Source organism: Oncorhynchus nerka, linkage group LG15 (genome assembly GCF_034236695.1).
Source record: "Oncorhynchus nerka isolate Pitt River linkage group LG15, Oner_Uvic_2.0, whole genome shotgun sequence".
Classification (NCBI taxonomy): Eukaryota; Metazoa; Chordata; class Actinopteri; order Salmoniformes; family Salmonidae; genus Oncorhynchus; species Oncorhynchus nerka.
The window spans coordinates 38,068,906-38,095,619 of record NC_088410.1 but is presented as its reverse complement, the minus strand read 5'-3'; the positions used below and the strand labels follow the sequence as shown (position 1 = coordinate 38,095,619).

The following is a 26,714-nucleotide window of genomic DNA, read 5'->3' as shown; positions in this document are numbered from 1 at the left end:
GCGGCCAAAGAAAGAATTGGTTTTGGGGGTGACTAGAGAGATATACCTGCTGGAGCGTGTGCTACAGGTGGGAGATGCTATGGTGACCAGCGAGCTGAGATAAGGGGGACTTTACCTAGCAGGGTCTTGTAGATGACATGGAGCCAGTGGGTTTGGCGACGAGTATGAAGCGAGGGCCAGCCAACGAGAGCGTACAGGTCGCAATGGTGGGTAGTATATGGGGCTTTGGTGACAAAACGGATAGCACTGTGATAGACTGCATCCAATTTGTTGAGTAGGGTATTGGAGGCTATTTTGTAAATGACATCGCCAAAGTCGAGGATTGGTAGGATGGTCAATTTTACAAGGGTATGTTTGGCAGCATGAGTGAAGGATGCTTTGTTGCGAAATAGGAAGCCAATTCTAGATTTAACTTTGGATTGGAGATGTTTGATATGGGTCTGGAAGGAGAGTTTACAGTCTAACCAGACACCTAAGTATTTGTAGTTGTCCACGTATTCTAAGTCAGAGCCGTCCAGAGTAGTGATGTTGGACAGGCGGGTAGGTGCAGGTAGCGATCGGTTGAAGAGCATGCATTTAGTTTTACTTGTATTTAAGAGCAATTGGAGGCCACGGAAGGAGAGTTGTATGGCATTGAAGCTTGCCTGGAGGGTTGTTAACACAGTGTCCAAAGAAGGGCCGGAAGTATACAGAATGGTGTCGTCTGCGTAGAGGTGGATCAGAGACTCACCAGCAGCAAGAGCCACACACAGGCAGGCTCTACATGTTGATTTTGCCGGCGGTCTGGTCATGTCGACCTTTATCAAGACTTTCTCATATCACAGAATAATTGTGCCGAGGTCGTGTGTGGGAGTAGTTTGTGGGAGTAGTTTGTATCATTGACTGTAGTAGTATTTTTTTTAAATTTTATTCCCAGCACCACAACAGGAGACCATGTACATGTGCGTCTGAACATTCCCTCTCACAGGCCAACGTTTTCATATATCCATTGATATACTCTTCGACTAACTGACTGACTATGCTTCCGAAGAGCACCCACATGAGACGGAAATGATCTGCCTTTTATTTGATTGCCCACTCACACTTTCTTCCCCCTCCCCACCCAGCCTGTGAGGAAGCTGTACCGCATCGCCCTGCTCTACGACGCCCACCGACCCCACTTTTCCATCACGGGCGTGTCTGTTGGCGATGCCGGCGCCCAGCGGCTGCAGGCGGCGGCCGAGGGCTGCCAGGAGTGGACGGCGGGCGAGGAGGCGCTGGCGGCCAACAACGGCATGGACCACTGCGTCTACACGGTGGTGGTGGGCTTCAGCACCGAGATCTTCGGCACCTTCCGCCAGACCATCGTCTTCGACTTTGGCTCGGAGCCCGTGCTGATGCAGCGCATCATGGTGGACGCAGCCTCCATAGAAGGTTTTCAGTTATGACATACAACCTCAGAGAACCTCCCACCCCCCCACCCTACCTCAGTAGTCCAAGTTTCTAACATCTAATAGAAAATAAAACTAAAATGACTTTCAAAGAGAAGTTTGGTTATATTGATAATGGGTTGCATTTATGACATTTCTTATAAGGCCTCAAAGTGCTTAGCAATGTAATAGGAGGTAACTGAACTCACCTGATCCACCTCATTGTGTAGCACCAACCTGAGAGATATGGCAGCCATGTACAGAGCCTTCTGAAAGTATTCAGACCCTTTACACCAGTACTTTGTTTAAGCACCTTTGGCAGCAATTACAGTCTTGAGTCTTCTTAGGTATGACACTACTAATTTAGACTTATTTTACTCACTATTTCAGAAGTGCAAATGCAATGTCCAATGTTCTTCTTATCCTTTGGTTATGTAAAAAAAAATCTGGTTACTGGCCAGTCCTCATAGCTTTAGTAGCAGGCCAATATTTCCCATGATTTGGGCCAGGTGGAATCTGCGTGGGCAGAATTTTCCTAAGCTCCTCTTCCTGAACTGGAAGAGGATTTGAAATAAAGTAATACTTGTATGAATCAAAACATTCATAACACTGTTAGACATTATGTTTACAGACAAATGCATGAAAGCTATTGATAAGGTTCTATAGGATTGGAATAACAATATCAGGATTATATAGATCTCTGTGTAAGAAACCTGCAGATTCTGTCTAGCCTTACCCAAAATCCCCTGTGACTTAGAGTAAAATGTATATATGGCCCATGCGGGAATCAAACGCACAACCCTGGTCTTACCAAGTGAGCCATCAGAACCACTCAAGTGCAGGCCAATATTTTCTGATAACCCTCATGATCAAGTGTCAATATTAATGTTGGAAGGTGTGGTTTTCACAATAAACCCTCCCCTCTCCAGACCTGGAGCACCTAATGCAAGCCAGGCAGCAGCTCCTGATGACAGCCAAGCGCTGGGACCCGTCCTGCAAGACCATCGTGGAGTTCAGCCCCAACGAGACGGTGGACCTGGACCGCAGCCTGCTGGCCCGCTACCAGATCCCCCTGTCGGCCGACCAGCTCTTCACGCAGTCGGTGCTGGACAAGACCCTGACCCGGGACAACTACCAGGCCCGCCTGCACGACCTGCTCTACATCGAGGAGATCGCCCAGTACAAAGAAGTCAGCAAGTGAGTGAGAGCCTCTTTGTTGTTGTAGTCTGTTTCCAATCGGTTCTATTCTGAAAACCTTCAAGCACTGACAATGGGTTGTATTACTAAAAATAAACTTTTTAAATAGCACTTCCATTGCTGATGATAATTGTCTTTTAATTGTAAGGAGTGTGTACTGATTTTTGAGTCTTTTCTCAGAAGGGTTGGAGGGTTATTCAGTCACACCTCTTGATACCTGCAAATAGACATTTTAGTGTAGGCAGTACAGAGCGACAGTCTGGATTGAGTGGAGACTGGCCCACCACAAGGTGTCAGAGTTGGTCTTCCACAGTGAAAGGGGTTGTGTGTGTGTGTGTGTGCATTGCACACGTGGCCAGGCACACAGCTAAAGCCCTTTTTAATAATGCATATCTCCTTGGCATCCCCAGAGATTTCCCCAGAGCAGGAAATTTGTTTTAGAATAGAAGTAATTTCTTGTGTATAAACTGAGGCGCCTCCCCAAAACCCCCCTGTAATTCAGCACCTGCTGCTCTCCTCAGTGGAAGGTGAGGAGGAGACCAGGTTATCACAGCAGTCCAACCCTGATTTAAGACCAAATCAAAGGCCCCCAAGCCTTTGGGTTGCCCTCCTCCACTCCGTCACTGTTCCCCCTCATCACTGTTATTGTCATTTGCCTGGGGCTGTGGAATGATAGGTTCCTTTTAATCTTCCAATTTAACATTGAGGGACGGTTTCCTGGGAAACAGATTAAGCTGAGTCGTGGACAAGAAGCATGTTCTATGAAGATTCTCTAGTTTAAGGGCTTTTATGTCCAGGACAGGGCTTAATCTGCTTTTGGGAAGTGTGGCTTCGTGGGGTGTTCTTCAAGGGGAATCTGTTCATCAGAATAATCTGATCTAGGACCTGTGAATTTCTTGACTTTTTCCACATTTTCTTACGTTTACAGCCTTATTCTAAAATTGATTGAATTGTTTCCCCCCCTCAATCTACACACACTAGCCCTTAACACGTTTTGACATTTTTTGCACATTTGGAAAAAATAAAACTGAAATATCACATTTTACAAAAGTATTCAGACCCATTACTCAGTACTTTGTTGAAGCGCCTTTGGCATAAATTACAGCCTCAAGTCTTCCTTCAGATGACGTGACATGCTTGACACACCTGTATTTGGGAAGTTTCTTCCATTCTTCTCTGCAGATCCTCTCAAGCTCTGTCAGGTTGGATGGGGACCACAGCTATTTTCAGGTCTCTCCAGAGATGTTTGATCGGCTTCCAAGTCCAGGCTCTGGCTGGGTCACTCAAGGACGTTCAGAGACTTGTCCCGGAGCCACTCCTGTGTTGTCTTGGCTGTGTGCTTAAGACATTGTCCTGTTGGAAGGTGAACTTTCACCCCAGTCTGAGGTCCTGAGCGCTCTGGAGCAGGTTCTCTCTGTACTTTGCTCTGTTCATCTTTCCCTCAATCCCGACTAGTCTCCCAAGTCCCTGCTGCTGAAAAACATCCCCGTGGCATGATGCTGCCACCATGCTTCACTGTAGGGATGGTGCCATGTTTCCTTCAGATGTGACGCTGGCATTCAGGCCAAAGAGTTGAATCTTGGTTTCATCAGACCGGAGAATCTTGTTTTCTCATGGTCTGGGAGTCCTTTAGGTGCCTTTTTGGTAAACGCCAGCGTGCTGTTATGTGTGTTTTACTGAGGAGAGGCTTCCACCTGGCCACTCTACCATAAAGGCTTGATTGGTAGAGTGCTGCAGAGATGGTTGTCCTTCTGGAAGGTTCTCCCATCTCCACAGAGGAACTCTGGAGCTCTGTCAGAATGATGATCGGGTTCTTGGTCACCTCCCTGATTAAGGCCTTCTCCCCTGATTGGCCAGTCGGACAGCTCTAGGAAGAGTCTTGGTGGTTCCAAACTTCTTCCATTTAAGAATGATGGAGGCCTCTGTGTTCTTGGGGACCTTCAATGCTGCAGAATTTTTTTTGGTACCCTTCTCCAGATCTGTGCCTCGACACAATCCTGTCTTACGGACAATTCCTTCGACCTCATGGCTTGGTTTTTGCTCTGACATGCAGGACATTATATGTAGATGGATGTGTTTGCCTTTCAAAATCATGTCCAATCAATTGAATTTACCACATTTTGGACTCCAATCAAGTTGTAGAAACATCTCAAGGGTGATCAATGGAAACAGGATACACCTGAGCTCAACTTCCAAGCCTCATAAAGGGTCTGAATACTTATGTAAATAAGTTTTTTTTTAGTTTGTTTTTTTGTCAACCTGTTTTCTCTGTCGTTATTGGGTGTTGTGTGTAGATTGATGTGGGGGGGTGTATTAAAACCGTTTTAGAATAACAAAATGGAAAAAGTTAAGGGGTCTGAATACTTTATGAATGAACTGTAATTGGTAATACACAATAATATTAGGCTATATAATATGAATATTGTATCTATAATATAGTCTAACGTCCCTGTCAAATACTCTCCCAGTATTGCTGTCTCGATAAGAGATCTTGATCTCTGAGAAAGTCATTTTGGCTGTCCATGAACCACCCATGACTACATGGCCCAACTCGTGTCCTCTTTCTCCTCAAACCAATGATTATTCAACAATCAATTTGCAATGCTCTCTAAGGGCCCGAGCTTACCTAAGGGGACACCTGAAGCTGAAACATATGGTCCAAGTCCGTGCCACTCTGCTAAAATCGAAAGTGATGAATTGGTAGATTTTCATGCCAAACAGAAGATACTTCTACCCAACACAAACATGTTTCTACCACTAACAGCTGTCTATGTGAATGCCTCTGGGCAAAAAGTTTGTCCTGTAAACCACATGGCAAAGTTAGGCCCTCTTCGGATCACAACAACTGCTGTTTACATTTAAATAATGTGAAATGGTCAAATTTCTAAAAGTGAAGCAGTTACATTGATTCCACCTTATTCCAGTTAAACATGGTGCATATTTTCGACACGACAACTCCAGTCCCATTTCATTGCTATCTATCTTTGCTACTGTCCCACCCTCTCCCCTCCCAAGTTCCAACATCAAAGTCGCCTCAGCACTGGATAACAAGGCTAATGTCCATTTCTGGTTAACTTCGCTTAGGCCTACTCTCCCCTTTCGTCAGTCACATTAGCCTTTTCGAACAATGCTAATGCTCCCATTCCTAACCTAATTTCTGGCTAATGACGCTAACTCTCCTCTCCCACCAGGTTCAACATCAAAGTCAACCTCCAGCTGGTCACCAGCTTCATGCTGACGGGCATCTCGGGTGGCGCCAAGTACGCCCAGAACGGGCAGCTCTTCGCCCGCTTCAAGCTGACTGAGACTCTGTCGGAGGACACGCTAGCGGGCCGCCTTGTCATGACCAAGGTGAACTCTGTCTTGCTGCTGCCCCTGGCCCGCCAGGAGTGGTGCAGCCAGCCCCCGGGGGTCAAGGAGCGGGTCTACGAGGCCTGCATTGAAGAGAAGACCAAGGACTACATCTTCCTGCGGATATGCAAGGACTGCTGCGAGGAGCTGGGCTTGATACCTGATAGGGAACTGCAGGTACAGACAAAATAAATTGTTGTATAACACTGTGTGATTGACATAGCAACAAGTTGCTACAGAAGAGTTGATTGGTTAGAATATATTTGATTTTTCAACTTAGATATATAAAATGGCAGCTGCCACAATAGGGGTTTGTCTATTTATTTTTGTGGGTAGGTTATTGGCTGAACGGATCCAAAGTCCAGTATGGAGTCAGTGCCATTCTAGCCTTGTTGCAATCTGAAGGATGTTTGTTACCTTTAGTTCAATACAACACACAATCACACGGGTGAGGTCTATGCTTTTGAGTCACAAGGACTTCTCCCTTGACATGGAGTCATACTCGAAAAGCTTGTTCATGTCCCATGTCACCACGGACAGAGGAGATGGCATAGAAATTATTCTCTGAGTCGGGTGAATGGTTTAAACTTCTTAAAGGCCCACCACCCCATCCTTTCAATCTCCCATTCCATTGTGTCCTCTGCCATTTTGAGAGTTGAGAAATCATTAATGAAAGCCTCACCTCTCCACCTCTCCAACGTCTGATGCTTTAGCGAAAGCAAACTCTCAGGGTGAAAGGTCCCCGTATCGATTACCACTTCACAAAGGTTAGCGCCGTCAACAGCAAGGCTGGCTCTCCAGGGAAAATTGCACTCTGCCAGCGCGGCGAGAGATCCAGATTACTTTGCCCAGTGGCGGCTGAAGGCTGATCTTTCTCTCCGGTGTGAATGATGGGTTGGCGGGGGGAAAGGAGACCCGGGCATGAGCAATTATCCAAACAAGCCTGTTGCTGGGAAAATAATCTGTCCGTCGTGTTTTGGAGCGAGCCGTTTGGTTGCCTTTCTATCTCTTTTCTCTTTGTCCTTATCTTCTTGCCATTTAGAATGTCTCTCTCTCTCTCCTCAATGTTTAAAAATATATATTTTTATTCATAAATCTTTCTCTTTCGGTGTCCTTTTATCCCTCATTCTCCACACTTTACTGCTGGCTACTGTACCTGTTAGCAGCTCATGTCTGGCTAAGTGATTAGGACAGGGCCTGTTGCGATGGGGGAATTAAAGCTAGCTCTCTAGCCACCCTGTGGAAACCCACGCTATTATGAAATGAAACAGCAGTTTGTCAGGGGGAGAACGTGCCACCTAGCCTTCCCTAGTTATCAACGAAGACCCTTGCTTGCCAAGCAGACTGACCGCAGATAAGGAACAAATGTAGGGACGGAATCACGGAACCTAGACAATATAACTGAAGTCAACAATAAAAACAATTGTTGAACTTTGTGTAGCTGTTAATCGACGACGCTAATGAAAAATATTTTGGTCGACGGAAAGGCTTTCCCCAAAAACCTTCTCAGTTAAGCACAAAGCAGCCTATGCTTACCTGGAAGAATATCATGATTATTTGCATTAATCCAGTAGGTATGTGTTTGGCAAATTCTACCATCACGTGTGCTCTACAAAAACACCCCCAGCCTCTTTCTATGTGCGCAAGGGAATTAAAGGGTAACTACACTAGGGCCGTATAAAATCCGCAATGCAGAGGGAGGACACGGAATCACAGAAGTGACCAAGTTTATCATAAGACATGAACAGAATGCATTAATGATTCGGTATGTAGCCGTTAGCAATGATGCTAATGAAAAGTATTCAGGTAGATGGGAAAGCCTTTCCCAAAAACCTTCTCAATTAAATGTTAACTACCCAAAGTAGCCTATGCTTACCTAACAAAATTATATCCAGTGGCTATTTCTTTTGCAAACTCTACCGTCACGTGCGCCACAAAAATATATCTAAGCAACAGCTTCTTCCTAGGTGCACACTGAAATTTAAAGGGTAATAAGTACACAAATCTAGGTTTCTCAATGTTTTTCCAGGACACAAAAGTAGTTACCTGATATGGTTTGAGTATTGTTGTGGACTTCAAACATCCAATTTAGTTGTTTTTCTATTAAAAAAAGAGTGAAAACCTGAAGAGAGAGAGAGGGGAGGGGGGGCTGTGAAACATTAGACAGATTTCATAGGCCCTTTATAAATGGCTGCTTGTCCATGAAAAGGAGCGAGGGAGATCAACAGTTTCAATTCGTAACAACCATTTTAGCATTGTGTTGATAGATCATTGAGTAATATTACATTTACATTACATTTAAGTCATTTAGCAGACGCTCTTATCCAGAGCGACTTACAAATTGGTGCATTCACCTTATGACATCCAGTGGAACAGTAGTGCATCTAAATCTTTAAGGGGGGGGGGTGAGAGGGATTACTTTATCCTATCCTAGGTATTCCTTAGAGGTGGGGTTTCAGGTGTCTCCGGAAGGTGGTGATTGACTCCGCTGTCCTGGCGTCGTGAGGGAGTTTGTTCCACCATTGGGGGCCAGAGCAGCGAACAGTTTTGACTGGGCTGAGCGGGAACTGTACTTCCTCAGTGGTAGGGAGGCGAGCAGGCCAGAGGTGGATGAACGCAGTGCCCTTGTTTGGGTGTAGGGCCTGATCAGAGCCTGGAGGTACTGAGGTGCCGTTCCCCTCACAGCTCCGTAGGCAAACACCATGGTCTTGTAGCGGATGCGAGCTTCAACTGGAAGCCAGTGGAGAGAGCGGAGGAGCGGGGTGACGTGAGAGAACTTGGGAAGGTTGAACACCAGACGGGCTGCGGCGTTCTGGATGAGTTGTAGGGGTTTAATGGCACAGGCAGGGAGCCCAGCCAACAGCGAGTTGCAGTAATCCAGACGGGAGATGACAAGTGCCTGGATTAGGACCTGCGCCGCTTCCTGTGTGAGGCAGGGTCGTACTCTGCGGATGTTGTAGAGCATGAACCTACAGGAACGGGCCACCGCCTTGATGTTAGTTGAGAACGACAGGGTGTTGTCCAGGATCACGCCAAGGTTCTTAGCGCTCTGGGAGGAGGACACAATGGAGTTGTCAACCGTGATGGCGAGATCATGGAACGGGCAGTCCTTCCCGGGAGGAAGAGCAGCTCCGTCTTGCCGAGGTTCAGCTTGAGGTGGTGAGCCGTCATCCACACTGATATGTCTGCCAGACATGCAGAGATGCGATTCGCCACCTGGTCATCAGAAGGGGGAAAGGAGAAGATTAATTGTGTGTCGTCTGCATAGCAATGATAGGAGAGACCATGTGAGGTTATGACAGAGCCAAGTGACTTGGTGTATAGCGAGAATAGGAGAGGCCCTAGAACAGAGCCCTGGGGGACACCAGTGGTGAGAGCACGTGGTGTGGAGACGGATTCTCGCCACGCCACCTGGTAGGAGCGACCTGTCAGGTAGGACGCAATCCAAGCGTGGGCCGCGCCGGAGATGCCCAACTCGGAGAGGGTGGAGAGGAGGATCTGATGGTTCACAGTATCGAAGGCAGCCGATAGGTCTAGAAGGATGAGAGCAGAGGAGAGAGAGTTAGCTTTAGCAGTGCGGAGTGCCTCCGTGATACAGAGGAGCAGTCTCAGTTGAATGACTAGTCTTGAAACCTGACTGATTTGGATCAAGAAGGTCATTCTGAGAGAGATAGCGGGAGAGCTGGCCAAGGACGGCACGTTCAAGAGTTTTGGAGAGAAAAGAAAGAAGGGATACTGGTCTGTAGTTGTTGACATCGGAGGGATCGAGTGTAGGTTTTTCAGAAGGGTGCAACTCTCGCTCTCTTGAAGACGGAAGGGACGTAGCCAGCGGTCAGGGATGAGTTGATGAGCGAGGTGAGGTAAGGGAGAAGGTCTCCGGAAATGGTCTGGAGAAGAGAGGAGGGGATAGGGTCAAGCGGGCAGGTTGTTGGGCGGCCGGCCGTCACAAGACGCGAGATTTCATCTGGAGAGAGAGGGGAGAAAGAGGTCAGAGCACAGGGTAGGGCAGTGTGAGCAGAGCCAGCGGTGTCGTTTGACTCTCCCACCAGGTGGGAGGAGGATTCAGGAGGGAGGAGAAGGTGGCAAAGAGCTTCCTAGGGTTAGAGGCAGATGCTTGGAATTTAGAGTGGTAGAAAGTGGCTTTAGCAGCAGAGAGAGAAGAGGAAAATGTAGAGAGGAGGGAGTGAAAGGATGCCAAGTCCGCAGGGAGGCGAGTTTTCCTCCATTTCCGCTCGGCTGCCCGGAGCCCTGTTCTGTGATCTCGCAATGAGTCGTCGAGCCACGGAGCGGGAGGGGAGGACCGAGCCGGCCTGGAGGATAGGGGACATAGAGAGTCAAAGGATGCAGAAAGGGAGGAGAGGAGGGTTGAGGAGGCAGAATCAGGAGATAGGTTGGAGAAGGTTTGAGCAGAGGGAAGAGATGATAGGATGGAAGAGGAGAGAGTAGCGGGGGAGAGAGAGCGAAGGTTGGGACGGCGCGATACCATCCGAGTAGGGGCAGTGTGGGAAGTGTTGGATGAGAGCGAGAGGGAAAAGGATACAAGGTAGTGGTCGGAGACTTGGAGGGGAGTTGCAATGAGGTTAGTGGAAGAACAGCATCTAGTAAAGATGAGGTCGAGCGTATTTCCTGCCTTGTGAGTAGGGGGGGAAGGTGAGAGGGTGAGGTCAAAAGAGGAGAGGAGTGGAAAGGAGGCGGCAGAGAGGAATGAGTCAAAGGTAGACGTGGGGAGGTTAAAGTCGCCCAGAACTGTGAGAGGTGAGCCGTCCTCAGGAAAGGAGCTTATCGAGGCATCAAGCTCATTGATGAACTCTCCGAGGGAACCTGGAGGGCGATAAATGATAAGGATGTTAAGCTTGAAAGGGCTGGTAACTGTGACAGCATGGAATTCAAAGGAGGCGATAGACAGATGGGTAAGGGGAGAAAGAGAGAATGATCACTTGGGAGAGATGAGGATCCCGGTGCCACCACCCCGCTGACCAGAAGCTCTCGGGGTGTGCGAGAACACGTGGGCAGACGAAGAGAGCGCAGTAGGAGTAGCAGTGTTGTCTGTGATGATCCATGTTTCCGTCAGTGCCAGGAAGTCGAGGGACTGGAGGGAGGCATAGGCTGAGATGAACTCTGCCTTGTTGGCCGCAGATCGGCAGTTCCAGAGGCTACCGGAGACCTGGAACTCCACGTGGGTCGTGCGCGCTGGGACCACCAGATTAGGGTGGCCGCGGCCACGCGGTGTGGAGCGTTTGTATGGTCTGTGCAGAGAGGAGAGAACAGGGATAGACAGACACATAGTTGACAGGCTACACAAGAGGCTACGCTAATGCAAAGGAGATTGGAATAACAAGTGGACTACACGTCTCGAGTGTTCAGAAAGTTAAGCTTACGTAGCAAGAATCTTATTGACTAAAATGATTAAAATGATACAGTACTGCTGAAGTAGGCTAGCTGGCAGAGGCTGCGTTGTTGACTATGTAGGCTAGCTAGCAGTGGCTGCGTTGTTGACACTACACTAATCAAGTCGTTCCGTTGAGTGTAATAGTTTCTACTGTGCTGCTATTCGGGGCTAGCTGGCTAGCTAGCCGTGTTGATTACGTTACGTTGCGTTAAAAGAACGACAATAGCTGGCTTGCTAACCTAGGAAATCGCTCTAGACTACACAATTATCTTTGATACAAAGACTGCTATGTAGCTAGCTATGTAGCTAGCTACGATCAAACAAATCAAGCCGTTGTACTGTAATGAAATGAAATGAAAAATGTGATACTACCTGTGGAGCGAAGCGAAATGCGACCGGATTGTTGAGTGCGGAAGTTCTGTTCGGTAGACGTTGGCTAGCTGTTGGCTAGCTAGCAGTGTCTCCTACGTTAAGGACGACAAATAGCTGGCTAGCTAACCTCGGTAAATTAAGATAATCACTCTAAAACTACACACTCTAAACTACACAATTATCTTGGATACGAAGACAGCAAAGACAACTATGTAGCTAGCTAACACTACACTAATCAAGTCGTTCAGTTGAGTGTAATAGTTGTGCTGCTAATCGGTAGACGGTGGACGTTAGCTAGCTGGCTAGCTGCAGGGCAGATAGGAGTGTAGACTGCGTTAGGACGACGAAATACGATAATTACGCAATTATCTATGATACAAAGACTGCTATGTAGCTAGCTAAGAAGAAATTGCTAAGATTAGACAAATCAAACCGTTGTACTATAATGAAATGTAATGAAATGTAATACTACCTGCGGACCGAGTGCAGATGCGACCGCTCGCTCCAAACCCGGAAGCTGGAAGTCCATAATATGTCAGTTGTGCAGTTGTTTAGAGCCAATTGTTTCCAGCTGAGCCTCTAAAATGGCTCTTTATTTAGTCTCAACACTTGGATTGAGTGACCTAAATAAGTGACCACACTGACTGCTTCTGACCTGACAACGACTAACCAAGACCAATTCTGTCTTCTGGCCGTGGCCACACTGTCCATGAGGATCCACTCCTGTGTTCCCCTCTGTCCCAGGTGGAGCTGCAGTTTCAGTTGAACCGCCTGCCCCTGTGTGAGATGCACTATGCTCTGGACCGCATCAAAGACAACGGCATCCTGTTCCCAGACACCAGCCTTACCCCCACCATTCCCTGGAGCCCCAACAGGTATGCATGCACGCGCACACACACATTTCCTGGAGCCCCAACAGGTACGCGCGCACACACATTTCCTGGAGCCCCAACAGGTACACTCGCACACACAATCCCTGGAGCCCCAACAGGTACGCTCACACACACACAATTCCTGGAGCCCCAACAGGTACGCTCACACACACACACAATTCCTGGAGCCCCAACAGGTACGCTCACACACACACAATTCCTGGAGCCCCAACAGGTACGCTCACACACACACAATTCCTGGAGCCCCAACGGGTACGCTCGCACACACAATTCCTGGAGCTCCAACGGGTACGCTCGCACACACAATTCCTGGAGCCCCAACGGGTACGCTCGCACACACAATTCCTGGAGCCCCAACGGGTACGCTCGCACACACAATTCCTGGAGCCCCAACGGGTACGCTCGCACACACAATTCCTGGAGCCCCAACGGGTACGCTCACACACACACAATTCCTGGAGCCCCAACGGGTACGCTCACACACACACAATTCCTGGAGCCCCAACGGGTACGCTCACACACACACAATTCCTGGAGCCCCAACGGGTACGCTCACACACACACAATTCCTGGAGCCCCAACGGGTACGCTCACACACACACAATTCCTGGAGCCCCAACGGGTACGCTCACACACACACAATTCCTGGAGCCCCAACGGGTACGCTCACACACACACAATTCCTGGAGCCCCAACGGGTACGCTCACACACACACAATTCCTGGAGCCCCAACGGGTACGCTCACACACACTCACAATTCCTGGAGCCCCAACAGGTGTACGCTCACACACACACAATTCCTGGAGCCCCAACAGGTACGCTCACACACACACACAATTCCTGGAGCCCCAACAGGTACGCTCACACACACACAATTCCTGGAGCCCCAACAGGTACGCTCACACACACACAATTCCTGGAGCCCCAACAGGTACGCTCACACACACACAATTCCTGGAGCCCCAACAGGTACGCTCACACACACACAATTCCTGGAGCCCCAACAGGTACGCTCACACACACACAATTCCTGGAGCCCCAACAGGTACGCTCACACACACACAATTCCTGGAGCCCCAACAGGTACGCTCACACACACAATTCCTGGAGCCCCAACAGGTACGCTCACACACACACAATTCCTGGAGCCCCAACAGGTACGCTCACACACACACAATTCCTGGAGCCCCAACAGGTACGCTCACACACACACAATTCCTGGAGCCCCAACAGGTACGCTCACACACACACAATTTACATTTACATTTACATTTAAGTCATTTAGCAGACGCTCTTATCCAGAGCGACTTACAAATTGGTGCGTTCACCTTAAGACATCCAGTGGAACAGCCACTTTACAATAGTGCATCTAAATCTTTTAAGGGGGGAGGGGGTGAGAAGGATTACTTTATCCTATCCTAGGTATTCCTGAAAGAGGTGGGGTTTCAGGTGTCTCCGGAAGGTGGTGATTGACTCCGCTGTCCTGGCGTCGTGAGGGAGTTTGTTCCACCATTGGGGGGCCAGAGCAGCGAACAGTTTTGACTGGGCTGCGCGGGAACTGTACTTCCTCAGTGGTAGGGAGGCGAGCAGGCCAGAGGTGGATGAACGCAGTGCCCTTGTTTGGGTGTAGGGCCTGATCAGAGCCTGGAGGTACTGAGGTGCCGTTCCCCTCACAGCTCCGTAGGCAAGCACCATGGTCTTGTAGCGGATGCGAGCTTCAACTGGAAGCCAGTGGAGAGAGCGGAGGAGCGGGGTGACGTGAGAGAACTTGGGAAGGTTGAACACCAGACGGGCTGCGGCGTTCTGGATGAGTTGTAGGGGTTTAATGGCACAGGCAGGAGCCCAGCCAACAGCGAGTTGCAGTAATCCAGACGGGAGATGACAAGTGCCTGGATTAGGACCTGCGCTGCTTCCTGTGTGAGGCAGGGTCGTACTCTACGGATGTTGTAGAGCATGAACCTACAAGAACGGGCCACCGCCTTGATGTTAGTTGAGAACGACAGGGTGTTGTCCAGGATCACGCCAAGGTTCTTAGCGCTCTGGGAGGAGGACACAATGGAGTTGTCAACCGTGATGGCGAGATCATGGAACGGGCAGTCCTTCCCCGGGAGGAAGAGCAGCTCCGTCTTGCCGAGGTTCAGCTTGAGGTGGTGATCCGTCATCCACACTGATATGTCTGCCAGACATGCAGAGATGCGATTCGCCACCTGGTCATCAGAAGGGGAAAGGAGAAGATTAATTGTGTGTCGTCTGCATAGCAATGATAGGAGAGACCATGTGAGGTTATGACAGAGCCAAGTGACTTGGTGTATAGCGAGAATAGGAGAGGGCCTAGAACAGAGCCCTGGGGGACGCCAGTGGTGAGAGCGCGTGGTGAGGAGACAGATTCTCGCCACGCCACCTGGTAGGAGCGACCTGTCAGGTAGGACGCAATCCAAGCGTGGGCCGCGCCGGAGATGCCCAACTCGGAGAGGGTGGAGAGGAGGATCTGATGGTTCACAGTATCGAAGGCAGCCGATAGGTCTAGAAGGATGAGAGCAGAGGAGAGAGAGTTAGCTTTAGCAGTGCGGAGTGCCTCCGTGATACAGAGAAGAGCAGTCTCAGTTGAATGACTAGTCTTGAAACCTGACTGATTTGGATCAAGAAGGTCATTCTGAGAGAGATAGCGGGAGAGCTGGCCAAGGACGGCACGTTCAAGAGTTTTGGAGAGAAAAGAAAGAAGGGATACTGGTCTGTAGTTGTTGACATCGGAGGGATCGAGTGTAGGTTTTTTCAGAAGGGGTGCAACTCTCGCTCTCTTGAAGACAGAAGGGACGTAGCCAGCGGTCAGGGATGAGTTGATGAGCGAGGTGAGGTAAGGGAGAAGGTCTCCGGAAATGGTCTGGAGAAGAGAGGAGGGAATAGGGTCAAGCGGGCAGGTTGTTGGGCGGCCGGCCGTCACAAGACGCGAGATTTCATCTGGAGAGAGAGGGGAGAAAGAGGTCAGAGCACAGGGTAGGGCAGTGTGAGCAGAACCAGCGGTGTCGTTTGACTTAGCAATTCCTGGAGCCCCAACAGGTACGCTCACACACACACAATTCCTGGAGCCCCAACAGGTACGCTCACACACACACAATTCCTGGAGCCCCAACAGGTACGCTCACACACACACAATTCCTGGAGCACCAACAGGTACGCTCACACACACACAATTCCTGGAGCCCCAACAGGTACGCTCACACACACACAATTCCTGGAGCCCCAACAGGTACGCTCACACACACACAATTCCTGGAGCCCCAACAGGTACGCTCACACACACACAATTCCTGGAGCCCCAACAGGTACGCTCACACACACACAATTCCTGGAGCCCCAACAGGTACGCTCACACACACACAATTCCTGGAGCCCCAACAGGTACTATCCAACCCACCCTAGACCAGGGGTATTCACATCTGAGCCTGGAGGTCTGCTGTTCTGTTGTACCTGATAATTAATTGCAACCATCTGGTGTCCCAGGTCCAAATCGGTCGTTGAGGGAAATAAAGAAAATCAGAAGTGGCACTGGCTCCGTGTTCCAGATTTGAATTTGCCTGACATAGATCCTTCAACCCCTGTTCCATGGTGTGTAAACAGGTTCAGGACAGCCATTGCTAATCAGCATCTGCCCAACAGGCCCCTTTACTCACCTCCATTGATCCATGTGAGGTTTTGATACATTTTGTCAGAGGACATTTTTTTTTTTAAGAATACGCTATAACCTACGTGTGTGTGTGTGTAAAATGTTATTCTAGCTTGCATACTCCTTTAGGTTAAATATAGAAGTCTCCCTAAAACATGCATGGTAAATTAGCTTTGCTAATACCTTCACATCGGAATGAGAAAGGAGACCGGGACTAGCTGCCCTCGCTGACTAGGTGGCCATTTTTTTTTAAAGCTGTTAGTTCTCCCGGCTAAAGTCGTACAACTAATCTTTATTGACATGAACCCAAGAGTCAACAAAGTCTAGCCTAATCTCATGCTTCCAAATAACTAATTTATCTGGTTTCCTGACTATGATTAACACAGTAGGCTTTGATTAAAGATTTAATGCGCTAGAACTTTTGCTACTGAAAGATCAACAAGTCAGGTTCTTCTTCCTGCGTTATATGTGTGTGTTGCAGTGGTGGCCACAATTTAAATGCATAAAGGGGAAACACTTACAACATTGCCAATGGTTATTAGTACAATCACCACCTTAACTAGCTCCATATGGAAGTAACCAATTTGGATAAAGTCCCTAAGTACTATGGGTCCATGTGTGCTTCACCTCATTAAGATAATGGTATGAGAATGAGTGGTGTTAAAAATGGGTTTGAAATAATATGGAAAGTGTTGCTTGTTAGAGTAAGTAGGTTATATTACTTGTTACTTGTTATGTAGGCCTAACAAAGCCCCTGCCTTGCCTGACTGCATGGTGGCTATTGACTGCCATGTTGATTGGCCATGAATAAGCTAATTGGCCAGGCCAATGTGCTCGTCTCCCGTGTCTGGGTTTCTCAGACCAGCTGTGCACCCTGTGTGTTTCTGTTTGTTTCACCCCCCCAATACACCGTGCTTTTGATCAGCCAGCCAGCCATTCCAAGACCTCAACCCTACTCACCCCTCCTCCCTCAGACCTCATTACTCTGTGGGTGAGCCTCCCAGCTCAGTTTTAAACCCTGACCCGGCTCTCCGTTCATCCCCACTGATCCCTGAATCCGTCCCTCTGCCCTACCTATTCACAGCCCATTCAGGGTGCTTACAGCTGCCTTTAGTATGGCTGGGCCTGTATACGATCGTCCGGGCGGGCTGTTCGACTCCACTTGGCCACCGCTTTCTAATGAGGACCGAGATGCTAGTAGACTGAGAGACTGGTCCACGGTTTATCAGACTTAAGAGGGTGTGTTGGTGTGCTTTGGCGGGGTTTGGTGTGTGTGTGGACCAATGTCCCCCTCCTTGTGTCAGAAACCCCATGAGCGATGATGCTTGTTCGCCAGCCAGCCGACTTAGTGACAATGTGAATCTCATCTTCCTCCTCCATTCTCCCTCCCGTATCTCATCCCCCCTCTCTCTGCCATCCTGCAGGCAGTGGGACGAACAGCTGGACCCGCGTCTCAACGCCAAGCAGAAGGAGGCCATCCTGGCCATCACCACGCCTCTAACCATCCCCCTGCCCCCTGTGCTCATCATCGGGCCCTACGGCACGGGCAAGACCTTCACCCTGGCACAGGCCGTCAAGCACATCCTCAAGCAGGACGACAGCAGGTGAGGCGGGAACCACACGCCAACTCCTCTACGGCCAGATGGGTTGCTCTAAAAGGGCGAAAGGGCAAAGGTTACTGCTGCTCCCGGGGCTTTAGGCAGCCTTGGAGTTGACACTCAGGGTGTCATTGTTAAGTTGGGTGTATCATCCGATCAGAATGTGTCACTGAAGGCAATTGGGGGGATGTGTGTGTGTGGATTAAGGGAATGTCAGTTGATTAGGATTGAGGCAGCGATTGTTTGGATGGTTAATCTCCATTCAAGTGAACCATGTGTTCAATTGAATTGTCATTACAATGGCCTGTTATCTCAGTTCCAACAGAATTCCATGTTGTAATAGAATGCAAAATGCCCTGAAGACTCCCGCTCTTCCACTTTTTGCCCCTTCTCTTGTTAGTACGGCGAGACGCTGACAGGATATGTATATTGGCTCGTGTAAAAATAGGAAACAACAATGTTTCCTGTGTTTTTATTTTTTTTTAAATCATAAATACATTGTGGCATTTGGCCTCGAACATAAGATATTTTTATTTTATAAAGCCTTCATACATAATACAAATATATGTAATGAAAAATGTGTAGGAATACAATATTCATCTGAAACCTTCCAACTGACTATGTTAAATATTATATGGTGGGAATGAATTATGGATGTTTTAAAAGCCGATACAAGGAGGGTGATTGACCCCTATAGACAGTTGTTCATCATGATGTTAACTTTCTGAGAAATAGGAACATGCGGTCAAGTGCACAACGTTCCTGCAACTCTGTTTAAGGGACGTGTTAACATGTTCACCTCAAAATAAATGTTCCAGAATTGTCTGTATTGCCTCAACGCAGAAACGGTAGGTGTTCTCACTTCTATTCAGTGATTCTCCGACATACCTACTTGTCTTTCATTGTTATGGCCTGGGAGTTTTTCCTTGGTCAGATCAGGTGGTCAACAAAATCTCCTGGCCATATTTATTTGGTAAAGATCTCTTAAGTCCTGACACATTTATCCCCGTTCTTTCGCAGGGTTCTCATTTGCACCCATTCCAACAGTGCAGCTGACCTGTACATAAAGGACTACCTTCATCCGTACGTAGAAGCGGGGAACGCGCACGCAAGACCTCTCAGGTAAGGGCCCGTAGAAAAGCTTTACAAGGGGTTTGCAGCACCTCTTCAGAACACCGAGACCCTCATAAGACACAATACTTGCTATATTCCAAGATATTCATTCTTTTTTTGCTGTTACAGTACCCAACCTGCCGCCTGAAATCAATCCACACCTCTTGTGAACAGTGTGCTTTCAGGCATTCAGTTCTCCCTGCTGGCTGTAGCCTGAGGCATCAACAAACCCAAATCCACTCGTAGTTGTATGGACTGCATGGAATCGCAGTCAAAATCAATAATCAATCAATCAAATGTATTTATAAAGCTCTTTTTACATCAGCAGATGTCACAAAGTGCTATACCCAAACCCAAACTATACCGAAACCCTCGGATCTTTCTGAGGAGACGTGTCCTGGCCTCACAACACAGCAGCTGTGACATAAAGACTCCTACATTCCTCCATTTCTCACCTACACTCAATCTCCTTCCCTCAACTACTGCTTCAGTGACTTCTAATCACAGTAACTGTAATCCAGCCCCCCCCAAAAATCAAAATGTATCCCTGACTTCTAGCCAGACCCCATGTTGCAGTGAAGGCCCAGAGGGGGAAACAAATGACTTGTTACACTTGACTGATGGCCTGATACCAAGGGCTGTGTTGGGAATCCCACTGTAATCGCCATGTAATTGGGCTATCAGCCAATTTCTCCCGGAGCATTGTGTGCTTAGCCAAGTGAGGAGGCCGTAAGTGTGCATGCTGAAGGCGATACCCAGACAGTTCTTTATGCCCGCTAAACCCTGTCGAGGCACACAACCCCGTAGGGAATGAGACCAGATGCAACCAATGGAGTGATATGAAAATGTTGGGACAGTTGCAAAATGCTAAAAGTATGAAAAGTTGAGATGTTGCTAATTTGTGTCACTACTTGTCAGTTGCAAGTTCAGGAATTAAAATGTAAAATAAATAAATAATTACAATCATATTAAAACCAGTAAATAGATACTTCTCAAAGTAAATATCTGCTATTTTGTCGGCCCAGTTTGTCTGGAATTAACCATCCCGCTGTGTCCTCTCTCTCTGCCCCCCCAGGGTATACTTCAGGAACCGCTGGGTGAAGACTGTCCACCCGTTGGTGCAGCAGTACTGTTTGATCTCTAACACACAGTACACTTTCCAGATGCCCGAGAGAGAGGACATCCTCCGGCACCGCGTGGTGGTGGTCACCCTCAGCACCTCCCAGTACCTCTGCCAGCTGGACCTGGAGCCAGGTGAGTGGCTACCCGCTGACGTAGCATATACAGCAAACGTATCATACACAGGTGCGATAACTACTTGACACAAGGAGCTGTAATAGCCAGGAACAAGTGAGCAATGCAACTGCAAACTGCCTGTTGAAATGGCTTAGGCTACATGCACATTTTATGCGTTTACCAAGCAGTTTTGTTTTAAAGTCAACGGAATGACAACGGGGCCTTAAAACGATCCAGACACCCCACGTCCCCGTAGCTACATGACACATCTCAAACCCGCCCCAGTGCGCCTTTAGATCAGCCGCCACCCCTTCCCCGTAACGGCAGGAGGTGGTGGAGAGAGGAAAGAAGTCATTTTAAGATGGAGTTAAAAAGACGATGAAAACAAACCAATTTGTCAGCGGCAAGCTAATAACCGTCTCTAATGTGTCAGCGGAGGGCTTTGTCTGTTTTTTAGGAACACCGTCTGCCTGTATTGCATGCACTTCACTTTATTACCCCCCCCCCCCCCGCGTTTCATCTGTCTCCCGCACTCGCCTTTGATGAAAACCGCCGACAAATGAGGCAATTGGGAGCCCCTCCCACTCCTTTGTAGTGATAACAAATCAACAATCCAGTACACATGTCGATCAGGTTGCGTTGACTCATCTGTTTTTGTTTGGGCTTGTTAATCCCCTCTCCTTCTCTATGGGCCAGGCTTTTGGCAGCCAATGGTTTGTCTGTGTGTGTGAGATGACCGAGAGAACTACATTTTTCTCCTAAATAGTCTCCCTCCTAACACCACCGCACCCCCCAGGGCTCTCCTTCCTCTCCCAGTTCAGGCCAAATTCCACAGCCCTCGTTAGACATATGATGATGGTATGGAGATTTGCAATTTGTCCCCTGGTTCTTAGACGGCCCAGTAAGGCATGTGCACGATTAAGTACAGCCTACCCCCCCCACCCACCCTCCTTTCATGTCCGACTGCCCCGATCATTAACAGAACCTGCCTTCCTACCCTCTTACGCCCAGCCTCGGTACAGACCCTTACGTAATTGTCACTGTACATCCTGTACATCCATTCCTGTCAATTATGCGCCTATTTATGCCTATTATTTATGCGCCTATTTTTGCCTATTTATGAGGGTGGAGCTGTGGCGCTAGCTTCACCTTAGGCTGGGGTTAGATGGCTGGGTTAGAGTTGTTAATAATGACTCCTATGACAATGGGAGGTGAATTTATGGCATTTTGGTGCCTTTGTAGACTCTTAACTGACATACAGGGTGCCGTACACAAACAGCCCTACTACAATATATTGCCAAATGTGCTTTATATTTAATCTCTTGCTCAAGTGCAACTGCAGTTCCAATGCTCAACATGAATACAAACTTTGTTGTGCATTTTGCAAAATAATTTGTTGTAAAGATAAATATTGTAAATATGGGCTTACACTACACAGAACGTGAATGCATTCCACTCCTGTCTGGTTTTTAAAATATATTCTGAAGTATGCTAGTACTTAACATTAAAGAAAAATCCATGAAACCCTCTAACGCCCTCAATTGATCCGTTTCTCCAGCACCATATTGTACTATTCTTGTGGAGATGTTGTGGCGTTTGGACGCGGCTGTACAGTGGTTGTTTCTTCCACCTCTCCCTGCCTGCTCTGCTCCGACAGTCCTCGACTATGCCGTTTCATCCTCATGTGCCAAGCAGCGTTTGAGACTTTTTTTATTTTTAAATCAGGGTTACCGCTCGATACCTTTCAAACGTCTGCAATACCAGCTTTAGTGTGTATAGCGGCTACTGTCTGAAGTTGAGAAAGAGACGGAGAGATGTGGCAGAAGACAGGACCGCATTTATCTTTTTCCTGTTTTTTTTTTTTTTTTTTTTTGCTGTCTGTGCAATCACAAAGCCAGACGGACTAGAAAACAACAACGACAAAAAACAGTCTGTACATAATCTTCTCCTCGTGGACTGAGAAATGTTTGAGTATTTTAAATCCGGGATGCCACCGCTCAAACCCTTTCAAACGTCCGCAAAACCAGCATTGGTGTGTAGTGGCTACTGTTGAAGATGGATAGACAGAAGGGGTAGAAGATAAACAAACCTTTTTTGCTGGAACAATAAGCACAGCTAAAGTAGGCCTACAAGTTTACAGAACGAATAGTACATGAGAGCATTCGTCATTAGTTTGTTTGGGGTTAGAAAGTTAATGTTTGTCAATTTTGAATATTTTAAAGTGCATAGCACTAGTCACAAATAAGACCATCGCATTGGGAACGTTGGACCCCGATCCAAAAGGACCAAACTGCAAAACTACATAGCAGATCTATACCACACGATATCGAAATCAATCATTATCCAATGAGGTTGTGATGTTACATGTGTCAGTGGGTATTACCGACGGCATTCACCATAAGCACCGCCACAGAACAAGACCGTTTGTTTCAAGGTGTCTAATGAATCCTCACCTCGTGGTAATTAATGGGCCATCTAACGGTGCTCTGACTGAAATGGTTTTTTCTTCTGTGTCCGCAGGGCTCTTCTCTCACATCCTATTGGACGAGGCGGCCCAGGCCATGGAGTGTGAGACCATCATGCCTTTCGCGCTGGCCAGCAAAAGCACCCGCATCGTGCTGGCTGGAGACCACATGCAGGTAAAACTGCGGTTTAGGATGATGTCATTGGTTTGAACAAACTCTGACCTTTTGAAACAAACTCTCACTGTAACTCCTTTTTTTTAGGGTCAGGTCACAGAGTGGAAAAACTTGCAGCCTTACTTCTATTCTCTCATGCAAATGACCTCCGAGTTCTGCAGGCCTTTGCCAAGCCAGCAAATAAAAACCAGTGTATCGCCAAAGTCCTTTACATTTCCGTGTGCTTTGGACTCCGTCGTTAGCCTGAGGCTAACTTCACGTTGACCGCGAGTGAAACAGACGTAGGAAAGAAAGAACTTGGCCGAGAGAGCATGTTTACCATTCACAGTCCAGTCAGACGAGGTAAACTAAACTCCCCCTGTCAGTCAAGCTTTGTGGAACACTCCAAAGTAGCCCCTCATTTCCGTTTCTTTTTGTGTTCTGGACATTGTTTTTATTGAGTGCGACAGGACTAAGAGTAGTCATTAGATGAATAAACCTCGCGGGAGTTTAACCATACGATAACGGTTGTAATTTATTTTTCTACTCATTCTTGCGCTCTCTCTCAGAAGGAGCAACGCCTCGGAACATGCTCATTCCCTTCTCCTGCCTTTCCTCCTGCCATTTTCTTTCTCTCTTGCTCTCTCTCTCGGTCTCCCTCTGTCTGCCTCTCTCTCGCTCTCCCTCTACATCTAAATCTGTTGCACATTGTCTGTGCGCTGCGCGTCTGTTACCGAGGAGGATTTCTTTGCCCCTCATCCTACTCTCTTCTCTGTTATCACTGTTCATTATCGGATGTTTTTTTTGTCTCGCAGCTGAATGAAGTAGGCTGAGAATAGTGAATGAAGGTTCACGGCTCCTATTGACTTCAGGTCTTCTATTCACTGTGTGGGCCTGGTTCAGCCGGGCTTTTAAAATTTCCCCTGAGACTGGGAGGTCCAACCTTGAGCTAAATTACCACAAACACAAAACAATCTAGTTCAGCCAGTGTCAGATTAGAGATAATTGCTATTGGGGGGTTTTGTGCGTCTTAAGCGTATCTTAATCAAATCAAACTTTATTTGTCACATGCGCCGAATACAACAAGTGTAGACCTTACCGTGAAATGCTTACTTACAAGTCCTTAATCAACATTGCCATTCAAGAAATATTTCTATAGAACTGAAGTAAAAAATAATAAAAAGTAACACAATACAATAACGAACCTATATACTGGTGGTACTGGTACCGAGTCAGTGTACATGTTAGTTGAGGTCATTTGTAGGTAGGGGTGAAGTGACTGCATAGATAATTGACATTGAGTAGCAGCAGTGTACACAATAAATGGAGAGGGGGTGTCAATGTAAATAGTAAGTCTTATGACTTGGGGGTAGAAGCTGTTGAGTTTTTTTTTCCTAGACTTGGCGCTCCGGTACCGCTTGCCGTGCAGTAGCAGAGAACACAGTCTATAACTTGGGTGACTGGAGTCTCTGATTTTATGGGCTTTCCTCTGACACGTCTATTCTATAGGTCCTGGATGGCAGGAAGTTTGGCCCCAGTGATGTACTGGGTTGTTCGCACTACCCTCTGTAGCGCCTTTAGGTCAGATGCCGAACAGTTGCCATACCAGGCAGTGATGCAACCGATCAGGATGCTCTCGATGGTGCAGCTGTAGAACCTTTTGAGAATCTGGGGACCCATGCCAAATCTTTTCAGTCTCCTGAGGGAAAAGGCTTTGTCGTGCCCTCTTCACGACTGTCTTGGTCTGTTTGGACCATGATAGTTCGTTGGTGATGTGGACACCAAGGAACTTAACTCTCATCCCGCTCCACTACAGCCCCGTCAATGTTAATGGGGGCCTGTTCGGCCTGTATTATCCTTTACTCTATGATCAGCTCCTTTTTATCTTGCTCACATTGAGGGAGATGTTGTTGTCCTGGCACCACACTGCCAGGTCTCTGACCTCCTTCCTATAGGCTGTCTCATCGTTGTCGGTGATCAAGCCTACCACTGTTGTGTCGTCAGCAAACTTCAGTCATGTTTGGCCACTTAGCCGTGGGTGAACAAGGAGTACAGGACGGGACTAAGTACACACCCCTGAGGGGCCCCAGTGTTGAAGATCAGTGTCGCAGACATGTTGTTGCCTACCCTTACCACCTGGGGGCGGCCGGTCAAGAAGTCCATGATCCAGTTGCAGAGGGAGGTGTTTAGTCCCAGGGTCCTTAGCTTAGTGATGAGCTTTGTGGTCACTGTGGTGTTGAACGCTGAGCTGTAGTCAATGAACAACTTTCTCATATAGGTGTTATTTTTGTCTAGGTGGGAAAGGGCAGTGTGAAGTTAGATTGAGATTGCGTCATCTGTTGGGGCGGTATGCGAATTGGAGTGGGTCTAGGGTGTCCGGAGGAGGCTCTTGATGTGAGCCATGACCAGGCTTTCAAGGCACTTCATGGCTACTGATGTGAGTGCCACGGGGCGGTAATCATTTAGGCAAGTTACCTTCACCTCCTTGGGCACAGGGACTAAGGTGGTCTGCTTGAAACATGTTGGTATTACAGACTCGGTCAAGGAGAGGTTGAATGCATGCTTTTGTCCATGCATGCTTTGAGTACATGTCCTGGTAATCCGTCTGACCCCGCAGCTTTGTGAATGTTGACCTGTCTAAAGGTCTTGCTCTAATCTGCTACCGAGAGCGTTATCACACAGTCGTCCAAAATAGCTGGTGTTCTCGTGCATGCTTCAGTGTTGCTTGCCTCGAAGCGAGCCTAAAAGGCATTTAGCTTGTCTGGTAGGCTCGCATCACTGGGCAGCTCGTGTCTGGGTTTCCCTTTGTAGTCTGTAATAGTTTTCAAAGATGCTGCTGAGGATGTCTTTCGGAGTTTTAACTATTTTATTATTTGTTATTGTTGCATTGTCGAAGTGACCTGCAAGTTAGCAATTTAGTTGGACAGTGTATACTAGAGGTCAACAGATTTTAATTGGAATGGCCAATTTCAAGTTTTCATAACAATCGGTATCGGCATTTTTGGATGCCCATTTTATTTTGCAATCCATGACGAGACTGCGTGGCAGGCTGACCCTGTTACGCGAGTGCACGCAGCAAGGAGCCATGTTAAGTTGCTTGCTAGCATTAAACTTATCTTATAGAAACAATCCATCTTAACATCACTAGTTAACTACACATGGTTGATGATATTACTAGTTTAACTAGCTTATCCTGTGTTGCATATAATCAATGCCTGAAGTTGTCACTTCTCTTGCGTTCAGTGTAAGCAGAGTCAGGGTATAAGCGGCAGTTTGGTTTGCATGGCTCGTTGCGAACTGTGTGAAGACCATATGTTCCTAACAAAGACCGTAATTAATTTGCCAGAATTTTACATAATTATGACATAACATTGAAGGTTGTGCAATATTTAAACTTGGGGTTTCCACCCATTCGATAAAATACGGAACGGTTCCGTATTTCACTGAAAGAATAAATGTTTTGTTTTCGAAATTATCGTTTCCGGAGTTGATCATATTAATGACCAATGGCTCGTATTTCTGTGTTATTATATGATTTGATAGAGCAGTCTGACTGAGCGGTGGTAGGCAGCAGCAGGCTCATAAGCATTCATTCAAACCGCACATTCCTCCGTTTGCCAGCAGCATTTCGCAATGCCTGAAGCACAGCATTGTTTGTGTCTTCAAGCCTATCAACTCCCGAGATTAGGCTGGCAATACTAAATTGCCTATAAGAACATCCAATAGTCAAAGGTATATGAAATACAAATGGTATATAGAGAAATAGTCCTATAATAACTACAACCTAAAACTTAACTGGGAATATTGAATTCTCATGTTAAGAGTAACCACCGGCTTTCATATTTACATTTACATTTAAGTCATTTAGCAGAC

General features: G+C 47.5%; 1 protein-coding gene across 1 annotated transcript in view; it reads left to right on the top strand.

Moving 5' to 3' along the window:
* The window catches only part of LOC115103833 (probable helicase with zinc finger domain), a 69,371-nt gene that overhangs the window by 13,416 nt on the left and 29,241 nt on the right, over positions 1-26,714 (top strand). Inside the window, 8 exon segments of the mRNA XM_029624814.2 lie at positions 1,107-1,413; positions 2,339-2,606; positions 5,798-6,134; positions 12,463-12,593; positions 17,701-17,880; positions 18,895-18,996; positions 20,063-20,241; positions 22,744-22,862. Coding sequence (XP_029480674.2) covers positions 1,107-1,413; positions 2,339-2,606; positions 5,798-6,134; positions 12,463-12,593; positions 17,701-17,880; positions 18,895-18,996; positions 20,063-20,241; positions 22,744-22,862 — 1,623 coding nt within the window.